General features: G+C 46.4%; 1 protein-coding gene across 5 annotated transcripts; it reads right to left on the bottom strand.

Moving 5' to 3' along the window:
- Positions 1 to 2939: 2939 nt before the first annotated feature.
- Positions 2940 to 26648, bottom strand: DENND6B (DENN domain containing 6B). 5 transcript variants are annotated; one of them, XR_008747723.1, is made up of 21 exons: positions 26473 to 26648; positions 20145 to 20183; positions 20009 to 20051; positions 18576 to 18688; positions 16243 to 16323; positions 14802 to 14907; positions 14210 to 14289; positions 13892 to 13954; positions 13041 to 13096; positions 12303 to 12425; positions 11803 to 11898; positions 11611 to 11705; positions 10979 to 11044; positions 10246 to 10310; positions 9716 to 9805; positions 8721 to 8774; positions 8235 to 8344; positions 6067 to 6169; positions 5696 to 5769; positions 5153 to 5227; positions 4685 to 4823 (listed from the first exon to the last, which is right to left on the bottom strand). XR_008747723.1 is itself a non-coding variant. In XM_055807641.1 (20 exons), exons 1-20 carry the CDS (start codon positions 26608 to 26610, stop codon positions 4701 to 4703), a joined length of 1719 nt encoding a protein of 572 aa, XP_055663616.1. In that variant the 5' UTR covers positions 26611 to 26648; the 3' UTR covers positions 2940 to 4700. The 5 variants fall into 5 exon arrangements, 2 of the variants coding, with proteins under 2 accessions (XP_055663616.1, XP_055663617.1); XM_055807641.1 differs by lacking the exon at positions 5696 to 5769 and having other exon boundaries at positions 2940 to 4823; XR_008747724.1 differs by lacking the exon at positions 5696 to 5769 and having other exon boundaries at positions 6050 to 6169.
- Between the last annotated feature and the right edge of the window lie 822 nt (positions 26649 to 27470).

Genomic DNA, 27470 nt, shown 5'->3' with positions numbered 1-27470 from the left:
GCTGCTGCCTCGTCCTCGTGCCTCCGGGCTGCCCCAAGCCTTGACAGGATTTGCACATCCCCGGCAGTTCCCCACAGCCCATCTGTAGCCAGGCAGGATCTCTCTGGACTTGGCTCTTCGTGCCTGGAAAGGTTCAAGCAAGGCGCAGGCAGGTTTCCAGCAGCGGTGCGGGGCTGCTGTGGCCCTGCCCCAGTGGGAAGCCCACCTGTAGCCCCTCACTGCTGGAGGCAGCCCAGCTTCCCACCACCTGCACCGTGCAGGCAGCAAAGCCACGAGCAGTTGCTGCACAAGTGATGGACCCTGAGAGGTGGGACAGGAGCTGTCTGGAAGGATGCCCCTGTTCTTCACCACAAGCAACTTGGCTGTCAGCAGCAGTAGGGCTCTGCAGGCTTGTGAGCAGTTCAGGTGCTACAGAAGGAGGCTGGTAGCATGCAATTCAGCAATCCCTAGACTTTCCAGCAACTGAACATCAACTGCAACTGTCCCGGGGAAGGTGGTGGTTCTTGTCTTGTTTCAGTGTTACACTTTCTGCCAGAGAACAATCCAAATTCCTTCACAGGGCTTGGGAGAAGGTGCTTCCAAATAAAGGTATTATAGTTGAGGTACCCTAGGCTTTGCGGCTGCTAGATAAGTAACAGGAACAGGCGGTGAGCCAGGTGGCTCATGCCTCCTTCCTGCCTTGGGGGATGGTACTTGTCCAAGGCTGTGTCAACGGAGATGAAGGAGCCATCGCTGGGGGTGATTCTGCCCCCACAGCCTCCTGCCAGGCCCCAGCTTCTCCACCACCAAGTTAAAATCAGCCCGAATGCTTCCTCACACTGCCTCTATTGCGTGAAAACAAACTGTGATGGGGGCGATGGGCAGGACCATGCTCACCCTCACCCATCCATTGGCTAGCGCGGACAAATGGACACATAACGTAACAAGCAGCTTGGAGACTTCAGGCCCAGAGAAAATAGCCCAGGGCAGGAGCCAGGGTGCTGTCGAAATCTGCTGAGGCTAGGGATGGAGACAGTGCTGAGATGGGCTCAAGTACCGCTGAGCAGAGGGGCACAACAGCCCTCGAGGGCTGCGGTGGGGAGACCATGGGGCGGGTGGGGGCGTGGACCAACCAGGTGCTGACGTGGCAGTGGCTCCTTCCAGTGCATCTGCTGGAAGCATCCCCTCTGCCACCCAGCAGCATGCTGTTTGGTGATCACTGGGACTCCTGTGCCACCAGAAGTGGAGGTGAGGAGTGGGGTGAGAACTCAGAAACATTTAAAAATTGGTTATTACCAGAAGCACAAGGCAAATGTTGGTGAGGGAGGACCGGGACAAGTTCCCAGGTTCATAGTACAGGCACGTGAACCAGGGCACGTAAACAGGGCAGAACAGAAAAGCTTGTTAGAAGATGGAGGGGTAACAAGAAAAATGGATGGTGCACGGAAGCAGAGGTAGAAAAGCAAAAAGGATGATAATGGGTGTGGTTTGCAGGCCATGCAGTTTGACCTCCTTGGGAGGAATGCAAAGCTAAAAATACATTGTTGAGAGGAGTAATACCTGAAGGGGATGTTTGGGCTGTTGAAGAACAGCTACAACAGGAAAACGAGCCAGTGGCTCACGAGCACTGCACAAGATAAGGGTGCGCGCTCACGCACTGACCCAGCTCCAGGCACACCCTCTGCCCCCCGGGGCCCTGTGGTGTGTGCTGGGACAGATGAAGGTGCAGCAAGGAAGTCAAACAACTTGTTGGGTGTCTGGGCAGGGCAGTGCGCACATACTGCCAGACAGTACAACCTGGTGTCTGCTTTGGTGTGAAGCTGCAAGCACCCAGGGCTTCCTCCTGTGGGTACCAGGTGAGAGCCAGAAGTGGTGTGGTATGACCCTCTCCCATGCGGTTGTTGGGAGAGAAAACAATTAGACTGAGGCTTGCTTAGAACTAGGAACAAACCTGCTGCTAGGGCCACAGGGGAGGGAAAGGCTCTGCGAGTAGGAATGGGAGCAAGCAGGTGGGAAGAGCAGAGGTGGAGGTGCACAGTGATGGGGAGGACAAGTTGGGTTGGCCTCAGATCCCACTCCAGCAGCTTCCCAGAGGAAAGGAAGGGCTGGAAAAGAGTAAGGAGGTTGGAGGAGCAGCAGACAGACAAACCTCAAGACTATAACAAAGGTGATCCTCCCCATCTCCTCAGTAACGCCGTGTTTCTGTAAAAACAGTTGGAGAAGCACAGGGCAGGCCCACAGCCAAGGCTGTGGGCTGGGCACCGTCCAGGCACACAGCGGCACGGCTATAGTGATTCCAACCCAGCAAAGGGGAAGGAGACAAAACAGCACCTATGGAGGGTGTTGAAAGGAACAGCAGATAGTCAGAATGACAAAAAGCAAATCAATGACCAGGTAGAAAGAGGTGAAGAGTTGGATTCAGGAGTGCCAGTGTCTCTGGAGTGCCAAAACCAGCCAAGGACAAACCCATCCTTGAAGGAGCGGTGACAGAGCTGGGGGGAAAACAACGTACACAACAGCAGCAACCAGCACGTACAAGCCAAAAGTACTCAACTGGGTACAAAGAGGGGGAAAAGACAGCAGCCTGAAGTGAACCTGAACTCTGAAGATACTCAGGAAAGAGATTTGTCTGCCCAGGAAGCTGGTCCCAAGGCTTCTGACCGCAGGACCCTCCACCCCACGCGATGTTTGCTTTGTGGATGCCTTGGATGTGCCATGCGTAGGGCAGAGGGACATGCAGCAGCAGGCAGGTGTGAGTTGCCCTTTGCAGGGCTGGGCTTAGTGAACCCTACAGGTAAGTCTGGCAAAGGGGACAGGAGCCTCCATGTTGACCAAGAGCCCCAGATGTCTAATGGAGACTGAGAAAACACCACACCGAGGGCCACGAATGACCAAGCTCAACAGCACCTCTGCAGAGAAACCCCATTCCTAAAATTAATTCATCTACTAAGACTTAAAACCAAGACATAGCTTAATTTATTTTTTTTTAAACTAGTATTTTCTACTATACATTAGTGCTTCGGTCCACCACAGTCACTGCAGAGCTATTGCACGGACACACACACAAACTCTATATACAGAATATACACTGTACAGGCAGGGCTGCCACTAAGGAGTATTGTACAGAATTTGTTACTACAGGGAGGTATGGCCGTGTCCCCTCGCTTGGCCACTTCCAGGCTGGAGATGGTGGGAAACTGAGCAGCCTCTGCTGATCCTGCACTGTCTGTGCCTGGCTCTGGAGGAAAAAAGGGTTCAGCCACCTCCAAGACTCACTGACATCTCCCCAGCCCCGAGGCAGTGCAGCAACAGGCAGAGTGAAACAGCACAGCTTCCACCCAGAGCACTGGGTACTGCCCACAGCGTGGTGCAGGTCTCGGCTGAAATGCTGAACTCTCCTAGCATGTGCAAAGGTCCAGGGCTTCTTACAGAACAAAAGTGCATCAGGCTGCCAGGGCCAGCCTAAAACCCATTCTTTAGGCAAACATTCAGGCCCTGGCCAGACTGGCAGATGGTGAAGTGCAGTTACAGTAGCAACAATCAACCCCGGGGTTACAGTAAATCCATTTCCAAGGCAGCTGGCAGAAAGACTGCTCTCAGGCATCGGGCAACTGCCTCCAAAGCCAGTAGCAGAGCCTCAAGTCTTTCTCACAATCAGTTCAGGAGCACATGCAAGTCTCTGTCTTTCCCAAGAGGTGAATGGGAGCAGAATGACCAAGCTGGAAGCTGCGTAAGAACCAGTTGTGGTGAGAGCTGGAGCGACTGCTCCTCACTAGCCTCAGCACAGGGCCAGCATGCAGCTCCCACAGCGGAGCCCGTGCACGGGCCACTCTCTGAGCCCCCACTTGGCAAGGCTGACAGGTTGCAAAAATCAGATTCTCCAAAATGTTATCGGCAAGCAGGCTGACCACATTAAATATGTCATTGCCCAAGGCAGAGCTCCAGCTCCCTTGTACGTTATTAGAGCACACAAACTTGATTTTTCAATCAGAATAAATAACATTTGGAGGCCAGCTCCTCTCTGTGGAGCTCCAGTAGCTACTGCCATTCAGCCAGCACCCTGCTGTGAACTCTGGAGAGCTCTGTTCCTTGCAGATGCACCAGCCCCTTCTTCTCCATCTCTGCCTAGGAGGAAAAAACAACAGCATTCCACATCCAACAATTCATCCTCCCACTCCCATCACAGCTGAAGCTCTTGCCGGCATGAGTCAGGCTGCTGAACAGGCAGGGACAATTTTTTCATATCATTTTTATGTGGGGGACTAGCATCTCCCTCATCAGAAACAGTCCTGAAAACAACTACCACTGACAGGACTGGTCCTGCCTCTTCCAGGCAGGATGATGGCGGTGAAATTTTGAGAGCCCAAGCGCTAAAGGTGGATGTGTATATATGTGCAATGTTTTGCACACCCTATCACATGCTGCTGGAAGCCTGGCTGGCACTTTCTGACCTACTAACAGCCACACAGGGCAATTTCTCATTTACTCCTGCTCCTCAAAGCAGGACTAGACAGAGTAGTGCATGCTGTTCCCCGTTTCTGCTACAGTTCTGACCCACATGCTCACGTCCTCAAAATCGTACACAGCTGTGAGCAAGGTCCAGATCAGGTCATGCTGGCTGCATCAGGGAAGAAGTTTCCTTTCCAAATGCAACTGCAGGTGCCCACAGCTTGGAGCAGGGTGGGAGGGCCCTTCCTTCTCCAACAGTCTCTTCACTGTGCTCAGTGGTGGTGCAGCACGGTCTGAAGATCCTCCGGCAAGGAGCCGATGATGGTGTCAATATACAGGCCCACCCGCTGCAGAGTTTCCTCCTTCACAGGGAGGTGCTGGCACCTGGCTCTTACCTACAGGGAGAGAGAGAAATTTTAAAATAGCTTCACAGTTTTTCTTTCCACTTTGCCTTTGGCTGAGCAAATGTCACGTTGTCTCTTCAGTGCAGTGCATGAGACAACAGGCAGGACACTGTCACCTGAGCCCCAGGGAAATGAAAAGAGTCAGAACTTTTATTTTCTACACAAACACTAAAGTTTCATGACTGCCCCATTTGCCAATATTAATCAGGGACTGAGAACAGTTTTCTAAGCAACAAGTGTGATCCATGTCCCTGGTCTCTCCCTGCTACAGAGATACAGACAGAAAGGAATGAGTGCAAGATGAAGGGAGGAAAACTTACCAGCTTCTCACGAAGTTTCAGCACCAGGTCTACAATCTCCACCTCAGACTTGTCCTTCATCCAGGCCACAATGTTCTAAAGAGAGAAAATAAGTTTTCTTCAGGGACATTTCTTCTTTACAGAAGCTTTGATCAAAGCGATACCCCTAAGTAAAGTCTGAAATAAAAGTGAGGAGGAGGTTTCTCATCCTCTTTCACAACTCTTCTTGCAGAACTTAAGCCTGAATGAGCAAGACTGAGCTCTCCCCACTTTTCTGACCATGACAGCATCAAGCTCTTGCCTGCAAAGGAAGAATCAAGGAAAGATGCAGCAATACACAGGCAGTGCAGGACTCCCCTCCTTCAGTCAGCGCCATGAATCTTGTGCTGCCCTCAGAATTTAAATCTATTTGCCAGAGTTAGCCCCACTGAAAAAGGAGACAGCTTTGGCATTCCCCACACCATGCTCCAGGACCTGCACTGCTGAACAGTGAGACAAGCGCTGCAGCTGAAGGAGCTGCTCAATTTAAGAAGTTGTACCAGTAGTCACTACTAAAAATCCTACCTATTTTCATTAGGCATTAAGGAAGCCAGCAACAGATGACGCTTCCAGTCCGGCACCGTTGGCTTGGGAAGGGCCTTATGAATGAAAAATAGTTGACAGAAGCAGCCAGAGCAGGACCTGCACTGGCTAACAAAGTAGGGGAGCAGAGTTCCTCATGTTCTTGTTCCCCACATTTGCTGTTATTCCCGTACACTGACAGACATGAGGCAGAACTATGATTCCCACGGGCACAAAGCGCTGCCCCCCATCCATCAGTGTGGAATCCAGATGCATCAATAAGGGTCCAAGGCAGCAGTGCCCTCATCTCCCAGGTTTCACACCTGTCAAGGTATCACCTGGCATCGGTTTTAATACCTGCAGCTGGAACATACCGCTTCGCAGATTGCCTCTAAATGAAGGGCCTCCAGTTTCTGGGTCATTTCCTTGTGCCTCTGACGGTACCAGCCATCAAAGTTGGGAGACTTGAAGAAACGCCTGCAGAAAGAGAGGTGATGTTGAGGAGGGGACAGAGGGGGATCCAGAGAAGCATGCTGGCTCCCTCTGCACAGAGTCCCCTTCCTACCGCAGCAGACACAGATGTGAGAGGAAAAGACGTTCTGATTCAGTATGATGAGGGATGGACCATGAGCTAATATGCTCTTTTCGTTTCTTGTCTACTCCAGAGGCTTCTGTTCTGTCAGGCATTAACAGGATACAGCTGAGCAGCTTTAGCAGATTGTCACCAAAGACAGGGGCGATCCTGCCAGGCTCTCACCTTCCTTCGCATCAAATCACGCCTCAGCCAATGCAAGAAGTGCCATGCTCTGCCCTTCGGCACCCTTATTTTGGACCACTTTTCCTTTGGAGTTATGCTAACTAGGATGGTTCAACATGGGAAAAAAATTCACATTCCTCTGCAGTATCTTGCTTAATTCCCTCTCCTTTCCTGATATTTAAAGCTTTCAATCATTTGTTAGCATGGAACTAAGTCCCATCTAATTGGTGATTTACATTTCTCCTACGTAAACAAGGTATCATTTAGGCTACATCAAAGGATGTATAATTTACACCTCTCTAATGCAGTACAGTAATAAACTTTTTTACTGAGCTACGCAGGAAAATGAACAGGGGGCAGCACAATACCTGTTTTTATCTCAGAGTGTAAGAATTTTAGATCAAATTCAAAACAGGATTGAAAAGCCACTAACTGGAAGGGTTGTGTCAGCAGAGAAAAAAAAAAAGATGAGAAAGCTTAAGATGCCACATAGAGCTGAGTAACAGCCACTTTAGCAGCACATTCTCTGCAATTCTTTCATTAACAGCGGAATACCTCAGATGCTGCATTTCAGCATTTTCTTCTATTAAGAGTGGCCCACTTAGTATCTCTTCAGGCTACTTCCTCAGGCTACCTGCAGAGAGCACTTCCAGAAGAACTCAGCTGATGTTTGTATAGTTTCTTTTTGCAGCTTCAAGGACTCTTGCTGATGCACTCTCCACAGCACAGTGGAGTCCTAAACCCAGCCAAGATCTCAAGATGCCACTGTGATACAGACAGATTTAATTTTTAATTCAGGGTTTGACTTAGGAACACAAGAAATAGTATAGGCACAAAACCTCACATAGTTGAGAACCCTGGAATGTGTAAACGTCTGCATGTACATCAGTTGCGTGCAAACCACAACCAATTTATTGAAACAGTTTGTTCTTTGTTACAATTTTTCAAAATATTAGATAACCAAAATTAAATCTGTCTACCACATCATAAGGAGTGGAACTGCTTGTTTTCTGCTGAATCTATTAAAGCACAAAATGGTACAAACTTTATCACAGCAACAAAACATACTAATAATCCATGATTAATGATTCTGCTCTCTTTCTGGCATTTTTTCCCTTTTCCATATTCATATATCTCCCATTTTCCTTCCCACTGGGTATCGAAATCCTGGATTTTTCCTACTCATATTGTGATAAGTGTTCTCCACCCCATTTATAACTAACTATCCTTTATGAAAACTATGGACAAACTCTCCTGCATGCTCTCTTAAATTCTACCCTGAAGAAACGACACCCTTTTGTGTTCTAACAGCATTGCCATCACACAGTAAAAATGCAATGGCTGTTGTCCTGAATGCTGTACAAATACATACAACCACTACTGGACGAAGACCAACAAGTCTTTATACCCCATCTGCCCAGGACCAGTGACTTCAAAAAGAAAGATTCCCTGGAGGACAGTGACATAGCTGATGTCAGAGATGAGTCTCCTTCCTCTCCAGCAGAGAGGATTTAGTTTAAATTCCTGAAGGTGGAGAGTTGACAGCTTCTAAACCTGACTGTATCTACTTAAGAGACTACATAAAACACAGGATTTATTCTGCCCTGCATTTGCTCCTCCTGACCATTATTAGTTTATCAGTTCTTCATAGGCATGAGTTTTTCAGGTGACCAGTCTTTGCCCTGAAATTCCCTTTTTGCTCCCAATTCTAATTCAGGATTCGATGTTCATTGTAACTTGCACCAGCTGTTAAAGAGATAAAGCAAGTAACTACCAAAACCTTACCTGTAGAGGCCTAACCAGTCACCCTTAAGGACACAGGTAAGCTGGGGACCAGCATGCTCGAGGGTCTTCATGAAATCTTCCTGACAGAAAGGACGAATTTGTGGAGGATTCTGCACAACAGAGAAACCATATTACATGGCACCCAAAAGAAACTGGGGGGAAATGAGGTCTGTTTTTTACAATGGAAGAGGCTGCACAAGGCAGACTTTGTAACTATGAGAACAAAAAATGCACAGACATCTTAACCAGCCTTGCTAGTAAAATTCAAATTAGATTCACAATAGTTGAGCTTACTGCAAAACAGGAAGCATCTGTCTCAATGTTTGTTTCAACTTTTTTTTTTTTTTAAAAAAAGGAGTAATAGCCTTCTCCCTTCAATGAGAGAAGTTCACACAGAGTATCAGAGTATGTGATCAGCATATGGCATAACTATTCCCAATCCCCGCAGTCAAAGGAAAGCAGAAGCAACTGGAAAATTGAACATACCTTCCATGGAGTAATGGCTCTCTGCAGAGGCATCAGACTTGCAATATAATGCTCCTAAAAAGAAATAAAAACAAAACAAAAAAAATAATCAAAAAAATTACAACAATCAAGGAGCCTCTTGTGTGGTCACTAAATTTGACAGTCTGCTCCAATGCATCATAGGCCCAATCAACAGCCTCATACTCTGGTTTTTTTCTTCACAGTTGCATGTTACATGAGCCTAAGTGTTCCAGCTTGTTTCCCACCAGGGGCTAGGTCACAAAACTCTGCTGCAAGAATCCCAAGCATGCCATACGAGAAAAGGTCAGGCGGGAAGAAGTTGGCAGGAGGGACTAGAATCTGAGAAGATGCTCTGTCTTCCCACATACTACCTCCTGAGATGACGTAGAAAAGAAAGCGGAAGAGCCAAACTGGGGCAATGGGACAGGCAACAAAGAAGTACTACCAGCTTTCTACTGGGACTAGGCAGGGAAGGCCCTGAAAGGAAGCATTTGCTAAAATCTGCCTTAAGGTGGTGATCACCACATGGACAGGCCTCTTAAGCTCCACAGTAAAGCTTCCCAAAGCCAAAAGGGAGGGCTTCACACTGGCAACGGGTTTGATTCCAGCATTAGATGGGAAGAGGAATATGTTGGGCTCCCATCCCTTCCCTATATATTTGCTTTGACTAGCTGTTGAAAAGAGTGAATAGTTGGCATTACAGTCAAGTAACAGAGTACACCTACTACGTTGCAGGAAACAATTTTCTGTCTTTACATACAGTGTGCTGCATGTGCAACCTGCAGAATTTTATCCTAATTACTGAAATTTGTGTTCGAGAGCCATTTATTTCCTTTCCATGGAGTAAAACATTCTAGAGCGCCACACCCTGAATCTATTACAGATGCCTGGGTACAGGTGAATAAAAGAGGGCAAGGGCAGACTTGTCACTTGGGCATCCCCAGTTCACCTCCCCTCCCCTTTACACCACCCTGACAAGTCTCTGCTCAACTCACCAGGGGAATAATGAAGCTCTGAGTGAGCTCCAGGAGGTGACGCCTCAAAAGCGCACTCTGGACTTCAGACGGGCGTTTCCGCTGAATCCCCTGCAAGCACAAGCAGTGCATTCACAAAGGTGCTGTTCTCTTATCATGCAGATAGATGCAGAATTTGCAAATGCTGCAGCTATCAGCAACCAGCCCAGTACAGTCTGGGAAGCTGTACTGCCCAAAATACATATTCCACTCTCTAGTTAAATTTATCACTCACATTTCACTACATAGAATCCGGTTTTTCAGAGTTTGGTGGGTTTTTTAAATAACAACTGTTCTCACTTAGGTTATCATTAGCACCAGCATTTAATCCATAATATCAAGTGAAAAATTTAAAACCAGCATCATAAACATGTCCAACTATACTTGACTAAATCATTACACGCTGTAAAAAGACTGTTCCTTTTGGAGAGCTTTGTCTGTTTAAACCAAGCTGTCAGAACAGTTTTCCCATAATGACATACAGGATGTAGGATAGAGTGGAAAGTGCTTACCTTTAGTAATCTTTTTATCAGGGTTTTGTCTTTGTGAAGGAACGTTTTATAAGAAGTATAGATTCCTAGATTGAGAAAGAACAAACCCAGGAAAAAAACAGAACTGAGAAACAAATTTTTGCCCAGACATCTACAGGAGGCACTATTATATAGTGCAGGGATAACAGAACTGAAATTCCTAGCACAAACCCTGGCAGCTGTGTGTGTGTAATTACAAATATTATTTAAAAAATATTACAAAAATTATGAAATTGCTAATGCAGCCAGTACTCACAGCACGATTAAAGGACACTGAATTCCCTCAAGGACTTTCTTATGCTAAGCTTATGGTGATATAACTTAATGGAGTCAGCTTATGGCCAGGCCTGAGATGAACAGTTAAGTGGCAGATAGCTGTATCTAGGTAAGCAAGTTCTTTTGACATCCATCATGTCTAAAAAGCAGGTACGGTACATAAAATAAACCCAGCAAAATCAGAAGCTGTTCTCCCAAGACTAAAATAATTTGTTCAATTAATTTGTATTGGCTTTTTCAATTGCAAAACAAAGATGTATAGTTTTTCTGTATTAGATGGGGGATGCCACTACTGTGTAGCGGATCAAATGTAAGATGATAACACAAAAATGTCAATTTGTTGAGATGCAAAGAATAATGTATGCAATGTTTGCATGCCTGCAGAACTCCCATGTGGAAGGGTAAACAAAAGGAAATTATGTCTGACAAAAGGACTTACCTGGTTTTGTGTCTAGAGTTTTTAGTTTAGCTAGCTTCTTCACCTTAACTTGCTTGGGCAGGTCTCCTATAAAAAGACATGAAGTGACTAGTTCAGGCTCTGAATCTACCCTCACAGCCACAGGACGCACATGAGAGACTTCACACTCAAGAACATCCAGTACTACACTTGCACATCTGAAATCATATCCTCCCTTACCTCCACCCTCACATAAGCCTTCTCATCTGCTAACTTTTCAGCTAAAATTTTGGAATAGGAGTGTGTTAAGGAGGCACTGCAATAAAATTAACTCCTCAACCTAGAGACTTTCCTGGCTTTATAGATAATAATCAGAGTCTCTTTCTCCACCTCTCTCTTCTCTCTGCAATGTTCTCTTTCCTGCCCAGGAAGGACTTCTTTTCTTAATGCTTCAGAAAAACACAGCAAGTTATCCTCTCAACGATTTGTCTTCACCACTGTTTGCACTCATACTGCACACCAACTCAGTTTGAGTCTAGACTTCCCTTTGGTTTCTCAGCTCTCACAGGAATGAAGATGCATAGAATGACAGCTAGCACTGCAACTGACTGTCAGCTCACTACTAGCCTCTAACACGGTCTACCAGCACAACAGGACTTTGATTCCACCCTTACCTGACATTCTGAGCTCCCCAACTCGAAGAATGTGTGGCCAGTGCTGGAGAGTTTTGATAAAGAAAGGGTTTGTGACTCCCACAACAATGTTTGGCCTAGAAAGAGGGGGAAAAAAGCAGAACAATGCTAACCTCGGGGTTTCCTTCACACAGGCAGTGGCAAGTGGATAGCAAGGGTCTACTGGCTACTTACGGAGCTTGTGTCCTGGTCGTATACTCTTTAAATTCACTGTCATGGATAGTAAAATAGGGGCGGTAGTCACAACAGTACCTCAGAGGAGCAAGGCAACTGTAACAATAGATAGAATAGCTGCCATATAAACTGCACAAAGGAGGAATGTGTGTTTACATCAGGTTTATATCCCAGAGCAGTGGTTTCGTCCTGCCAGAGGTGACACTTTGGAGGAGCTCCAGGCTTTTTTTTTTTTCCTAAAGCAGAGTTCAAAGCCAAAGAGACAAAGTTCCTCAGGGATATGAGCCATCAAGTCTCCCAACACGGGAGATTCACTTTTACTCTTCTCTACCATTGGTGGAATATGAGCATGACTCTTTTGCTATGCTATTTGTCTTACATGCTTTCATAGGCAAACTAAATCTAACACCACTGATTTGGCAGAAGAGGGGATCTGAAAGAGAAAAGCTGCCAGAATTCATTACTACAGTTACCTGTATCTCAGAATTTGCAGGCATTACCTGGTAAGTGCCAGAACCATTTCTGAAGAAACTGTAGGGGATGGTGCCATTACAACAATTGGCTCTCCTAGTAACATCAGCTCCCACAACATCTGGATATGAATTAGCACTGGCTGGAAACACCTGTTAGTGAAAGGAAGAATGATACGCTGAGGTTAGAAACGCAGTTCAGAAAAGATCAGGCACAGTTATTGCATACAAGCCTACCCAGATGCATTTCCATCTGGGAATTTGAAATCTAGGATTGATTTTTAGAATTCCACAACAGAATGCCACATGTCTTTGCACATGCTCTTGCTCATCCATTTTATACATGTTTAAAGGAAATGCTTTAAACAATGTAAAGCAACCTGCTGATCATATTGCTTAGGTGAAAAGGCATACTGAGAGCAAAGTAAAACGCACATGGATTACAGCAGATGTATGTCTATTAGAATAGCACCTATAATGCTGAAAAGTTTGCTTCAGACACACAATGTGTATGCTTCAGAGCTTAAGCTGATCACCAGCTAAGGTCAAGAAAAGAAACCCTCTTCTAACCAGGATACAGCAGGTTGTGTTAAGGGCAGCGCACACAGGTTTAAACACTGCACAAGCTTTGCAAGTCCAGCATTCTAAATGACAATGCAAAGCAGTGATTTTTGATTCTTCATTATCCCTATGATTTATAAGATACTCTGAGCAGGGAGAGGGGAAAGCAGATGGAGGGGCGAGGGTTGCAAGGATGGTGACTCTCACCTGAAAAGATCCAGTTCGTGAATACTGGGGAGAACCAGTGGGGCTGGTAACAGATTCTAAATGAGGGGAAAAAAACGAAACAAACCCAAACCTGTTAGTAAATGAAAGCATCCTGACTGAAACGCCATCTAAACTGACCACATCAATCACAAAGTAGCTCCCTCTACAATATGCACAAAAGAAGAGAACAAAGTTAATGCTTAGAGGTATGAGCCACAAACAGATCTGGATTGAGCATTCAAGGTCCAGATAAATTTCCTTTCCTATAAGATAATCAAGAACCTCTTCTTTTCAAGATGTGAAAGACTTCCCATGTCTGCTCCTTTATTTTCCAGAGTCTCCTCTGGCAGAATACAGAACTTAAGATAGAGATAGAGACAATAAGGTTTAGTAATATGGATACCAAAAGTTGTGAAAGATAACAACATTATTCAAAGGAGAGAAAAAGGGAAAAGATGAAATGGACAAGAATCAAAACCCAAGCTAAATCAAAGCAGTAAAGATGCTCAGACAGCAAATGCTGCAAAACAACACAGAAGACCAAGGCAGCGTCTCGTAGAGACCTACCTATGCATGAATTCCCAGGAAAGGCATGGTGAACAAAAACTGTGAGAAAAATGCACATACATAACTCGAAGCACACAAATTCTGTGCAGAGAGCTCTGTTTTGAAAGACACAGGCATGAGAGCATGCAGTTTGAACCAGATGGGTATCTGAAACCACGTTAATACCGGGCCAAAGTGGTTTCAAACAGGATTAAGGCTGAAAGAGTTTCAGTTCTTCTCCACCCTCCTTCCTTAGTCTAGATTCTGCTCATCACTGGCTTGTGTCATGCCACACTTCATCTCACCTCTTGATTGAACTGCTTCACTGGGCTTGATCCTGGCTTATCCACCCTTGACGGGATTCGCACCTAGATTACAATTGAGAACAGACATATTATCCAGGGAGATGGAATCAGCATGCACACACACTTTGCTTTCTTCCTTGACAACCATCCACATGAGAAAGTTTTCTTAATTACCAATTCTAATTGCACAGAGGTTAGGACTAAAGGGAAAGAACCTAGAGTAAAGAGCAATTTTAACACCTAGAAGAAATGGGAATACGTTTCCCTTCCCAGTTTGCTTCAGCCTGCTGCTGAGCACAGATCACCAGTGACAAGTACCTGAATGACAACTCCCATCACTGGAAGATTCAGAGTTTGTCCTGGCACAGGAGGTGGCCACTGATCAATCTCATTGCACACTGCAGGGACACAGGTAAAGGAAAAAGTTTAATCTGAAGGTCAATACAGGTAATTCAGCTGGTCCTATGAGTTCTGTCAATGTAATTATCACTCATTCATAGCTCATGTGCCCCCTGGCTAGTTACAAACAAACACTGTTTGTAACTGCACTGTTCCCAGTGCAGGCCCAGCAGCACTATACTGTTGATAAATCATGATTAACTTGAACAGTGCCATAAAGACCTAGACAGAGATGTAGCATTAGCAGGTTTTTTCCTCTCTCAGGGAATACATTGCATGCAAAACTAACAGCATCATCTATTAAGGTTGTCAGACATTTCCCATTAATGCATGCTTTACAGCTGTTTATAATTTTGACAAGCCAACCACTTGGATGAAAGTTTTTCCCTGTTGGAATTTGTTCCAGAATGAACTAATCTGGAACATTTAAACTGTCTTTCAGGAACCTCCTGATAAAACCTCTTAAAAGATTTCAATATGCAAACCCTCCCTCCTATATCTGACTGCTTACCTGCCTCCAGGCACGGCTCCAGCTTGTCAAAGTATTCTGGAGCGATGAGTTGCAGCAGTGACTGGAACAAGTTCACATACGGAAGGCATGACACCAGCACCAAAGACTGAAAAAAGGCACATTTAGGAGTCAGAGTCCCCCTGACATGATAATTTCTAGCACAGCATATGCTTATATTGCTTACTTGAGAGCTACACTTAAAAACCAACACCAAAAACATGAAAGAGCTCAAAAGCAGCACTTTTACCGATGGAATTCTTGCTAGCTACCTAGTCGTAAAGCCTTCAGGCTTTGGGAGACCCTAGGTATCCACACAGGCAAGGGTTTTTTTGTTTAATGAATAAGCACAGCTGGCAGCTTCTACCAGGGAGCCACGGCAATTAAGAGGGATGAGATTGTGACCTAGCAAAAGATCAACTGGAGGAAAAATAACAATAATTGCTGGTAGGTTCAAAGCTAACAAAACAGCTGTTTCACACAGCGAAGTGCAAAGAAGCAGATCGCTGAAATTGAAATTAGGTAGATAAGCAAAATAAAGGAATTCTGGGGAAGAACCAAGTAACTTGAAATAATGCTGATTTGTTTCCAGCAATGCTTTTTGTTGTTGTTTTGGCTTCTTTCTAATGCTTCTTTGTGAAATATATCACTATTTTTTACAAATTTTCCAATTCAGTCCTGATATCTGATACCTGAAGGACAGGTTTTCAAAGGTCATTTGTTTGAGAAGATGGCATTTTGATCTTTTGATGTGAAAAAAACACTACTGGAAGAGTAATTCCATGGATCTATGGAGAAAAATGGATCTTAAGGTCAAAGTAAAATATTTTCCTTCTCTAGAAGATGACTGAAATTCCACTCTTTCAGGCAGTGATCATAACTATCTGTCTGAATAATACAAAGCACTCTGCATATTTATGCTGAAATAAACATGCAGTTTATATTATTTTTTGCAGTGTCTGTGTCAAAGGAATTCAGGGTAAGAGACAAGGTTGGTGAGGTACCAGCAGTGTCGCTGCTGCTAGTTAGAAGCAATCAGCTCAGCAGGAAATCCATTCCCAGATGGCTACTAGGAAGAAGAAAAATTAAAGCAATAATGAGAGTAGGGTTAAGCTATAACTAGCACAGACTGCAATAACAAAGTATATCCTCTCACTATCTGTGACACTAGAGTAGGTACTGAAGCAAATGTTCGAGTACTTCCAGATCTCATGATTCAGACAGCAGGTCACTGCTCATGTGATTAACGCACCATGGCAACCCATTCCAGGTTTGTTTGGAATTACACTTTCCACATATTCCTGTTCCCCACGACCTTTGCTGTTTCCTGCAGAAACACTGTGGGTGTCACGTAGGAAGTGTGCTATTTTACAGCTATGGATAGGTGCCTTTTTACAGCTATGTACCAGTTGAGAGTAGCAAGCTATCTGGTTTCAGTACTCACCTTCTGAAAATAACCTCTCTTCATCGAGCTGTCCTTGACTTGCCTGAAGTATACATAACCAAAGTAATGAGCTGACTCCCGCTGCAACAGAGACCAACAATGCTGTTATTTAGAAACTGATTACTGCTATCACCAAACTCCCTCAGCCACTGACCAAACAACATACCTCACTCCTGCTATGATACAATTACAGCATACCCTGCTATTTACCAAAGTTATCCATGCTCAGCTATCTGGAAGAGTTTACCAAATGGGTAGAGAGGAGATACAAACAACTAAATTCACAAAAAATTACAGCCTCCACGTAGCACCTTTCATCAGCCCCTTTCTGCAGCACCTTTAGGGCCATCATTTAAAGGGTTAATCAAGGAGGTTTCCATTAACACAACCAGCTAAGCCAACCCACTGAGCTCATCCTGGCACCCCTTGCTGCTGCTGATTCGCTCTGACTGTCAGTTTTCTTTGCCAACTGAAGGATAACGTATTGTTGAGGAAGGAATACATCATCTTCTGAGAGGAGGAAATGTACCCTACTATACCCGCTGCACTCCGCTTTAGTCAGGCATTTAAAGCAGTACCAGTCAAACTTTGCTCAGGATGAAGCACACAGCTTCCTTCGTAGCACCCATGAAAACAAACAGATTTAATACAAATCCCCAGCAATCATTTCAAACATGCTATGCCTTCTAAGTTCCCATAGACATCAAGGAGGAAGGACAGTCATCAGTGCCAAACGCAAAGACCATACTTAATATCATTTTTTGAAGTCGCGTAGTTTAAGGCATTTTTCTTTTCCCAAATATTATACTATCCTGGGCTGCACCAAAAGAAGTGCAGCCAGCAGGCTGAGGAGGGGATTCTCCTTCTCTACTCCACTCTCATGATACCCCACCTGCAGTACTGTGTCCAGCTCCGGGGCCTCCAAACGTAAGAAGGACATGGAGCTGTTGGAGCAAGTCCAGAGGAGGCCACAGAGACTGATCAGAGGGCTGGAGCACCTCTCCTAGGCAGACAGGCTGGTAGAGCTGGGGCTGTTCAGCCTGGAGGAAAGAAGGCTCCAGGGAGACCTTAGAGCGGCCTTCCGGTACCTAAAAAGGCCAACAGGAAAGCTGCAGAGGGACTTTTTACAAGGGCCTGTAGTGATAGGACAAGGGGGAATGGTTTTAAGCTAAAAGAGGGTAGATTTATATTAGATCTAAGGAAGAAACTCTTTTACTGTGAGTGTGGTGAGACGCTGGCACAGGCTGCCCAGAGAAGCTGTGGCTGCTCCATCCCTGGAAGTGTTCAAGGCCAGGCTGGACGGGGCTTGAAGCAACCTGGTCTAGTGGAAGGTGTCCCTGTCCATGGCAGGGGGGTGGAACTACATGGTCTTTAAGGTCACTTCCAAACCATTCTATGATTCTGTGGTTAATTTTCCACAACAGAATCCAGCACTTTGGCAGTTTTGCTTCCTTTACTTCTTCAAAGCTAGGTGAATCTGTGAGGCAGTGCCCGATTGCTACAAAGCAGTAAAGATATATGCAAGCTGGAAAAATCTCTAGATCAGAACTCAGGAAAAGAAATCCTCCTACTCCCTCTCAGACCAGCAACCCATTTCTGGATTGCATATCACAAAAAGATTGCAGAAGTGTTAAAAAGGCACATGCACAGGAAGCATCATCTCAAAGGAGAAAGCAGAAGAGGACAAGTTGATCTGACGGCCATCTGCTCCATTAAAAGAGGCAACAGTGCTGAGCACATCCTTTCTCTGCATGAAATGGACAGTTCACTGACAGAAAAAACACAACTAATGGACACTCCTGGTATTAGTGCTTGGGTAAGGTTAAACCAGCCCGCACATAGCAAACCAAACTGTGGATTTGTGGCATGCCAATTACTGTGGCTGGTTTTATATACGTAAATCCTGCAACAAATGAAAAGAACTGCCATCACTCAACAAAAAGAGGTAAACGGTTAATTTACCACTGACAAGGATATTCTTATCTTGCCTCATGGAAACGTGCACAGGTAGCTGTGCACTCTGTTGGATCTCACCTATGTGCCATCATTTGTCTTTTTGCTGTAGCTAGACATGACCACTGCTTTAATCTGGGTACGCCCTGATTCAGTTCTATCTCTCAGAGTAGCTCGGATTCTCAGCAAAGCCCTCTATGAGTGTTAACATGGAAGTAAGTCCCTGTGCTAAAAGCTTTCTCCTTTTCTGACTATTCCCACAGCCAGAGAAAATGAGTATTTAATACACAGAAAACAACTCAAAAGTATATTTGGCTTTTAACCCATTAACACTACTCTTTGCTTAGCAGGTGTAAGTAGTGCACTGAAATGCAACTGACCTGCAGTGTTAAGGGTGCTTCTCTATTGTACTCGCCATCATCCTCGTAATGAGTGGTCCTCTGTCCCCCAGACTGACGAAGGCGGAAGCTAAATTGAGTATCTCCCAGACCACCTGAGATAAAGATCACAAATGCTCAGGAAGAAGTTTCAGTACAGAGAAAGCTGGAAATTGCTTAAATCTGCAACGCTGACATAAACAGGGATGCTGACTTACAAGGAACTCCAAAACTGAGAATGCAGAGTAACAGCATAAACCCACAAAAGCCAGTACAAGACAGGAGGAACACGCAAGAACTGATACCATTAAGCTAAACCTTGCCAGGGTTGCTGGGAAACTTACAGACATTGGCCAGTATTATCAATCCTGAGTAGCTGCAGCCACCACTTCTTATCCACTCTACTGAAAAACCTGCAAATGGCCTTAATCCAAGACCATACAAACACAGATTTAAACGACAACCCCCTGCACAACAGTTCTAGCAACTATACTCCTCACCCTGCCCAAGCATACTTTGTATAGCAGAAAAAAGAAACAGCACGAAGTCCTCAGTTTTCATCATTTGTTTAGGATGGGCAGGAGTAGGGCTGAGTATGTACAAAGAGGTCAGTTGTAAGGAAAGTTAAACACGCTAAGCTCACTGAACAAAACCCAAGGCTAAACCAAGTAAGGTGCTACTTACTGGTGAGAGGACATACTCCCTTCCCACTGCACGCAGGTGCCATGCTCCAAAGAAGAGTAAAGATTGTGTGGGTGGGTGGGTGGGGTGGGGGTGTTATGAAGATATTACTATTAGTAAATAACTTACTTCAATAAAAGGGACATTTAGCCTGAGTATTCACTAAGCTCTGAAAAACTAGTGAAAGTATATCCTTAAAAACATTTAAACCTGAACTGGACAAAGCTGTAGGAAACTAATAGTCAGGAATTTTCTTAAAGAAACAGGTAGCAGGATGAATTAACATGCTTATTTCTTACTGCCACCTTTCTGATTTATAAATACAAACTTTGGGAATACTTCTTCTGTGAAAGCATCCTCTGCCCATATATTTCTCTTCCCTGAGCACTTCACTCACAAACGCAGAAATGCTGACAGTCAACAACTGCAAACCTCAGGGAACTCATCCTTCATGACTATTTTTTATATTTTATTGGCACAAGGGAACCATGAGTGTGCAAGCTTACCAAGAAATTGTCCGGTCACCCACTAGATCACAGATTCTAGATGGAGAGAGCAATCAAAATGACAAGAAGCCTCTCTGTTCAGAGCTAAGGGCTGGGTGCTCCTTGATGTCACCATTCTAGAAGATACAGCCCATCAGTCTCTGCTGCATTAGAGGTGATGACTCACTCTTTCCATCATGCACCCGTTCCTTTCATAACAGCAGCAAACCATCCTGCAGGCTGCATGCAAGGCCAACAGATGCTACCTACCTGAGTAGGAGTCTGGAAACGACAAGTAGCAGATACTAGTTTTCTGTAACAAACAAAAACACGCAATAAGAAAACCTCCATCACTGCTACTCAATATCTTTAAAACCAGAGGGAAAAAATATAAAATAGTTATTACCTCTTTCTCCGTTAGCCTAAAGTCATACGGATACACCAACTGCAAAAGAGGCAAGAGCCAGTACGTCAACCACTCTGTTCCCCCATCTTCTACATAGATCTATAAACATTGCTTCCATACAGTTAAGTGCCTTATTTTTCCTGAAGTAGCATGTCCTACAAGAAGGTAAATCCACCCATTTACAAACTGACTCCCAACAGGCCACTGCACTGAGCCTGTCACAGATTCTATTTATTCTAGCAGATTGCGAGACAGTCCAAATGACTTATGTTTTACTTAGATTTTAACTTGAGAGTTGACAGCTCGGGAAACAAACAGCCCCACCACCCTGCTGCTAACTTCTCCGTACACATTCCTGATGTGCAAACATCTGTTTTCTCTAAAGCAGGCAGGAGAGGACTATTCCAATGCTGCTTGAAATTACGTTAACATATACTTAACTCTCCAAGCTCCAAGTCTGGAAACCATTAATACTCAATTTTGCACCTAAATACAAGTTTTAAAATTGTCCAGAATAATGTCCTATAGAGAAAGTTTTGAACTTTGTTGTGTATTACTAGTTGTCATTTGGAAGGGGGTCACTTTTTATCTTCATTTTTTAAATCTTGCTAAAAAAAACCCCTTACAGTTCACTAAACCCACTAAATATTCCGAAGGAGTGAGGAAGGCTGGCATCTTGAGCTGCTGGGAGGTAGAAACAGACTTCACAGCAATGAAATGAGAAGGCAAGACAGTAAAGACAGACTAAGAATGGCTTTAAAAATGAAGTTATGCACAGATGGGGTGAGGTCTGGAAAGAACCACTGAAGAATGGCACAGAGAGTGTTAACAGTCGTGGCTGGGGAAACAACCTTTGCAGTAGCATTCTGCCAAGATACAGGCAGGGGAAGATCACCATCCTCAAGGGCAGAGGAAAGGAGGCAGTAATAACCAAGAGTGGACAATGGTTCTAGCCGTACGAAGAGATTAGAAAACAATATATCCTACGTACAGTAAACAATAGGAAGTCTGGTGTTAGACACAGACTTGGGTGTATATCCTAGCCTCCACAGTGAAAACGGTTACTTAACACTCCTGAGTGCCTGGTTGGCTAGAGATGCTGTTCACAGTAACCAAAAAGAACATGGGCAGCAGGAGTTTGTGGGGATTCAGAGCTGTGTTTTAGCCTCCCTGATTTGAGATCTGTTGTCAGAAAGACAAGCCAAGGCTTATTGTGTACAGAAAAAAGTGGGTCTGGCATAGGCTGGAAGATTCATGCTTTGTCAGCATACCAGTGACAGCTGAATTGCCTTACACCCAATTTATCATCAAGCATTTCAGATAAGGGAGATCGACAAGAATTTTAAAGCATCTAGTTAAAGACTCTAGCTTTGCAGCTGAACTATGTAAATGCTGATAACACTGTTTCTGCATTTACTGTAACCCAATAAAAGAGAACTCAAGACTTCTCAGGTCAGGGCTGAGGGCAGCACTGCAAGCAAGGTCCACTACAGAAACAATCGCACTGAGAAGTGAGAAATGACACAACTATGGCAAGAATGAGTTTCACATGTCACTGGGCAAAGGACAGAAACCAAAGTACTTACAAATCTGCAGAGGTAACCTATACAGTGTTTACAGCACTTACTGATCGGGAAATGCAGAAATTGCTGGTGGCTTTAAATAAGCAGAGGAGAAAGAAACTAGCACTGAATGAATTGAAAAATGGAGATCTGCTCGTCAGACTTCTGCAGCTCCCAGGCAGTAACTGCTTCAGGTCAGTGTGCGAGTCATCTGGTACTCAAATCAGGAGCTCTCTTCAGTGCTCAACTCTTCTTACAAGTCTATAAAAAGCAACGGTGGCACCATGCCAGAGTGCTGGAAGTTCACTGAGCTCGCTCGCTTTGCTCTAACAATTCCCCACTGATTCCTTGGCAAGGTCATCTAATCAACTTCAGAGAGTGAGCCAAATTAACAATTAAAAATTACACTGATTAGCCTTTGGTTAAAGCGTCTCTGAAAGATGAAAGCTACAAAAATACAGGAGCAAAATTATCACATGCAAGCTACAGCGACGAGGCAGCACATGAAGGCACAACTAGAGAATGAAGGCTTTTTAGACACTGAAGCATGAAGGGATGCATTACAACTACACCACAGGAGAAGAAACACTTCTCTGCTTGCTGTATTTTTGCATTAGGTGACTGAATAAATTATTGTGGTTATGACTAATTTAATGATCATACAAACATTTATTTTGTTAATTCCCATGTAACAATGGACAGACCAGGAACAGAGACCTAGACATCTGATGCTGAATCATCAAGAAGCTCAGGAATCTCACATCATCGTGCTTTCTGCAATAGCATCGCAGCAAGCTCAGATCTGATGATCTAAACTTAAGTTCAAGAGTCAAGGCAGACTTCTAATTCTCCTGCTGCCTTTTCTGGGGGGGGTCATTCTGCAAGCAAATCAGACCAGAAATGGATCCTGATGGCTCCTAGCTCCTTTGTGGGTCCAAGTTTAAGATACACTAAGCATATGTTTCACTTGGAGATGTGTGCTCAGCATTTGGGGGGCAGGCGGGGGTGAACCATACTCAGATGCTTCTCACTGAGCATAGAAGCGCTGATGGACCCAAAAATTCAGACATTATGTTTCTGAAAAATAGGCCTTATCTTCTATGTCTTTGCCTCCCTTTCAGCATAACATGTTGTCTGACGTATTTCTATGTGTGGGGTGGGGGGAAATCTCCAAATGTTTACAAGATTAAAAACACACTCTGAAATAGTATGAATCCTAGCCACAAGAACTTTTCAAAAGCAAAAAGACAGCAAACAAAAAGAACTTTTTATTTATAAAAGTCTCTGTATATCTCAGAAGTAGTCCAAAAGGGCTCAAATTATGTCATAGCTTATGATGTAATGCTCTCTCCCATCAATAGTGGATTAACAAGCATGGAGGCGACACATGTTGTTGAAAACAGATCCTTGCACTAAAGCTTTGCTGTTGATACCAGCAAGGGTGCCAAGTGCTCTGCTGCTGTCATAGCAACACAGAGAACATCCCAGAAAATGACTTCTGGTGACTCTGAAGTAACCCAGCTTCACAAAGTGCCCGTGATTGGGAAAGCTTGGGGAGGGAGGAGCCACTGCCATTGTGAAAAGGGATATTTCAGAACCACAGGGATGAATTTTCAGCGTTTCTATGACAGCAGCACCAGAGAAGTCAGAGCCCTTGCAGGGTTGGATGGCAAGCAGCTGGTGGGGAGGGCTGCTCCGGTGGGACACAGACTGCTAGCCAGAGAGGTTCCTCTCAGAAACGTGTCTTCCTCTCTCCCTGGTGTTTCTGCCATCTGTAGTTGACTATTTGAAGACATGTAAATTGGTGGATGAGGCAGAAACAGTAATTATACCCAACTTCTACATTAACCTGTGTTTTCCTTTGTAACACCTTTTCTACTGTGTATTTAAACAGCTGCAGAGTGGGACTCACTGAATTTCAGGCCAATGATATATCTACACCGCGAGATGACTTCACAGAACAGAAGTCATACAATATTCAGAAACCCAAGCAGACCTTGAACAAGCTCTTGGCTGTGAAGTTGTATCCACAGAGCCTACCCCACTCCAGGGTAATTTTACCTTTCTACTCAGTGTTATTGAAGCACAGACAGACAACACGCACTAATCAGGCTTCAACAATGCAGCTTCCAAGTAGATTTGGGCAGCAAGGGAAGAAAAGAGATGTTTACTCTGGAAAGAATCCTATACTCAGGAAGAAGTAATCTTCAGGAAAGAATGACAAGGTCTCAGTACAGAAACCGTGACTGAGACAGGCCCGCTTCTAAAGTGGAACTGCAGGGGACACCCTAAGGTTGGACTACGCTTGGTATGTCTGCATCTTCACACACTGATTTACAGAGATCATGTAGAAGTATGGTGCAACCTCCAGAACGGGAGGTTACTCCTCCTCCTAACTCACTTTGCTGTGAGCATGTGAGGTAGCACAAGTTATTTTAAGTATTTGTAGCCTGTCACTCTGTATAATCCTCTGGTTTGTGAACAGCCTCTGTGATTAAATCACTCTTTAGAGGGATATACATTCATCCACAAAACCACAGAGCACTCTGTCAAGATCTAATCTCAGTCAGCTACACTGATCTGGTAATGTCTACAGCAAACTTCCCGTACAAACTCAGCCAGGACTGAAGTCCCACAGGGCTGGGTGCCATAGACGCATTTTTTCAACCCAGAAACTTGCAGTCAAGAGCCCGAATCATAAAACTCCCTCTTCTCAGCTGCAGACATCTGCCTGCTTGGAGACAAGCCGCAGGATCTTGACCCAATCTAAAAAAACTAAGGCAACAGATGGAAATAGGAAATAAGCAGGAAGATGATGACACCATTTGACTACTGACAATAGTGACATTTACACTTTTTCAACATTTAAAAATAATTTTACCTGGAATCCCCCCGTAAGATGCTAACAGCTTAGGCTTTTTAATTTTCCAACCCCACCCAGAACGGAACATGGGATGTTTATTACACAGCTCCTCCTCTGCCTGGCTTTCTTCCTGGGCATCTCACCCAACGCAGACCCAATTCCTTGCCCAAACCCTTTACTCGGAGATAGAAATCCACAACGCACAACCAAAGGAAAAGTGAAGGTGGGGTTGCGTCATTGCTCAGGCCAGATGCTGAGATGTTCCCAGCCTTCTCGGTCATTTATGCCAAATGAGAAACATTTCCCCATCAATACTTCTGCAGGCAAAGGAGGAAAACAGAGGAAAGGAAGAAAAAGAAGAAAAATACCTCTCCAGGGATTAACAAACCATATTACTGCATACCTCAATCACAAAGTCGCCTCCTTATAATGCTAGGCAGGTAATAAAACCAGTAAGAGAGCATCTTTGTAGCTATATTTTAAAACACACCTATGAAGAATTAAATTGTAAATGCTAATTATTATCCCAGTATTCATACCCTTTTGGGGTATATCAGGTCTGGTTTTGCAGGAAAGACTATAGAGCATGTGAAACTTAGGTCTACAGCAGCTTGATTTTATTTATTTTCAGGCTTCATGAAAAGAAACATAGTCGAGCATTTAAGAAAACAAAGGAGCAATTGGCTAACTTGATCTCTACTGCTTTACATTCCTTTCAGAAGCTTCAGCATGACTTTAAAAATTTAGTCCGGATCCTCTGAAAAACAGTGTTAACCTCCTTATACAAAGGCAAAGTGAGGAGTACTTCCCACAATCACACAACAAATATCAAGAAATTTGAGACGATGCCTTAGGTTCAGAATAATACAGACCTACCCCTCCTCCTTATGTAGCATTTTCTTAGAACACCAACCAGCTCTTGCCTTCAGCCACCTTACAAGCCTTAGGCTCTAACTCCCTTCAAATCCTCTTTCAGAGGCAATAAGGGAATAAGGAAAAACTGTTCCAGCCTCTTCACTCCCAATTCATCCTCTCTGGCCCCTCAATGACCCCCACAGGTATATCAGACCTCCTGGGAAACCTCCGACACCACAGGTCCTCAGGGTGACAGAGCCGCCTCAGCACCCCACTCCACTGCACCCCCTCCTCGCCCCATTGCTCCCCCTCTCGCCACCCATCTCCCAACTCCTTTCCTATCACTGTCCTACGATGTCCACCTCAACCCCCCCTCAGCGCCTGCTGACCCCACACCCCAGACCTGTATTTCTGAGCGAGGCTCACCCCTACCCCCCGCTCCCTAACACCAGCCCTTCCACGGGCTGACTTTCCACAGCCCTTCCCCCACCGCCCCCTCCCCCTCGGCAGTCCTGCACCCCTCTGCTCACCTCAGCCCCCCCTCCCCAGCCCCCCGGCCCCTGCACACAGACAGCAGCACCTTGGGCTGGCCTGGCTCCTCCCGGCCTTGCACAGCCAGGTGCTGCCCGGCCCCCCGAGCCCCCTGCCCGCTCCACACACCGCCTCCCCCCGCCACCACAGCCTTATCCCGGGAGACAACCCGGCAGCCCCCCCCCCCCGCCCCGTTCTGCCCCGCTTCCCCAGGCACAGGGCCCTTCCGCTCCGCCCCGCCCCGCCCGCCCCCAGCCGCCATTGCCCCCAGCCCCTCACACCCACACCTTCGCCCAGACGCCGCCTGCCCCACACAGCCCCCCTCACCCCCCGCCAGCCCAGCCCCGCCCCCTCCCCTCCCCTCCCCTCCCCTCCCCTCCCCTCCCCTCCCCTCCCCTCCCCTCCCCCACCCGCTGCCTGCCGCCCCTTCCCCGCAGCTCCCGGCCCTGCCCGGGCCCAGGCCCGCCCCACACACCCCGGCCCTGCCTGCGCTCAGGCCCCCCGGCCCTGGCCGCACCTCCATGGCCTGGCCCAGCTCCAGGTCGAAGGTGACCACGCAGACACAGTCGAGCCAGGCGGAGAAGCGGGCCCAGGGCAGCGGGGAGGCGGCGGCGGGCCGGCGGGGCCGGGGCTCGGCCCGGCACAGCGCGTCCATGGCAGCGCCCGCTCCGCCCGGCCCCGGCCCGCCCCGCCGCGGCCCCGCCCCGCCGCGCCGCGCCCCCCGGCGGCCCGGAGGTACCGCACCCGCCGCCCCCACCATCGAGCCGGCTCCGGGCGCGCAGAGCGGCCCGCGGTGGGGTGTCATGGCGGGCTCGGCCGTGGCCGGGGGGGGCGGGTGGTCTGCGGCCTGCGGTGCCTGGCGGCCGTCGGCACACGAACGGGAGGGGACGTTGCCGCCGCTCAACCCACGTCACCCTGCCCCGCTCCTGCGCCTCCCGGGGGCTGCCGATCCCCAGAGCTTCGCCCCCCCGCCCCCAGCCCCTCGCTGGCCGTGGGCTGCAGCTCGGCCGGCCCGGGCCTCCCCGGCGGGGCTCCCCGCCCTGCTCCGCCGGGGCAGCCGCCCCGGCCCGGTGCCCGCGGCTGGGCCTGGCCGCTGGACCCCTGCAGGCTGGGAATGGCGCGAGGGGCTGGGTGTGCTGGCATCCGTGGGGCTGAGGGGCGGCCAGCGGAGCCGTGCCTGGCCCCGGCTGGGTGTTAGCCAAATTAAATGGCAAAGGGTGAATTAGAACCCTAGCGTGCTCGTTTTTATTAGGTTTAAGCCATGTGAACTCTGCGGCACGGGCTGATGCCATCTCACATTTACTCGGTGCTAAGGGTGGGAGGACAGTGGTATCTAGAAAGTGCTAAAATATCAGTCATAAATAACAGTTCCATGGCAGATTTCCTGAGGCACTGGCTAAAACCTAACCCCCTTTTTTTTTCCCTTCTCTTTTTGTCTTATTTATTGCTAGGCTACTGTTCAGCCAGTTTCAGTCATGGAGCAGATAAGCACCAGGACCAGAGTAAAGAGAAAGC

This window comes from Falco peregrinus, chromosome 6 (genome assembly GCF_023634155.1).
Source record: "Falco peregrinus isolate bFalPer1 chromosome 6, bFalPer1.pri, whole genome shotgun sequence".
NCBI lineage: Eukaryota > Metazoa > Chordata > Aves > Falconiformes > Falconidae > Falco > Falco peregrinus.
The sequence above is the reverse complement of the archived record's forward strand: the minus strand, read 5'-3'. Positions and strand labels throughout refer to the sequence as shown.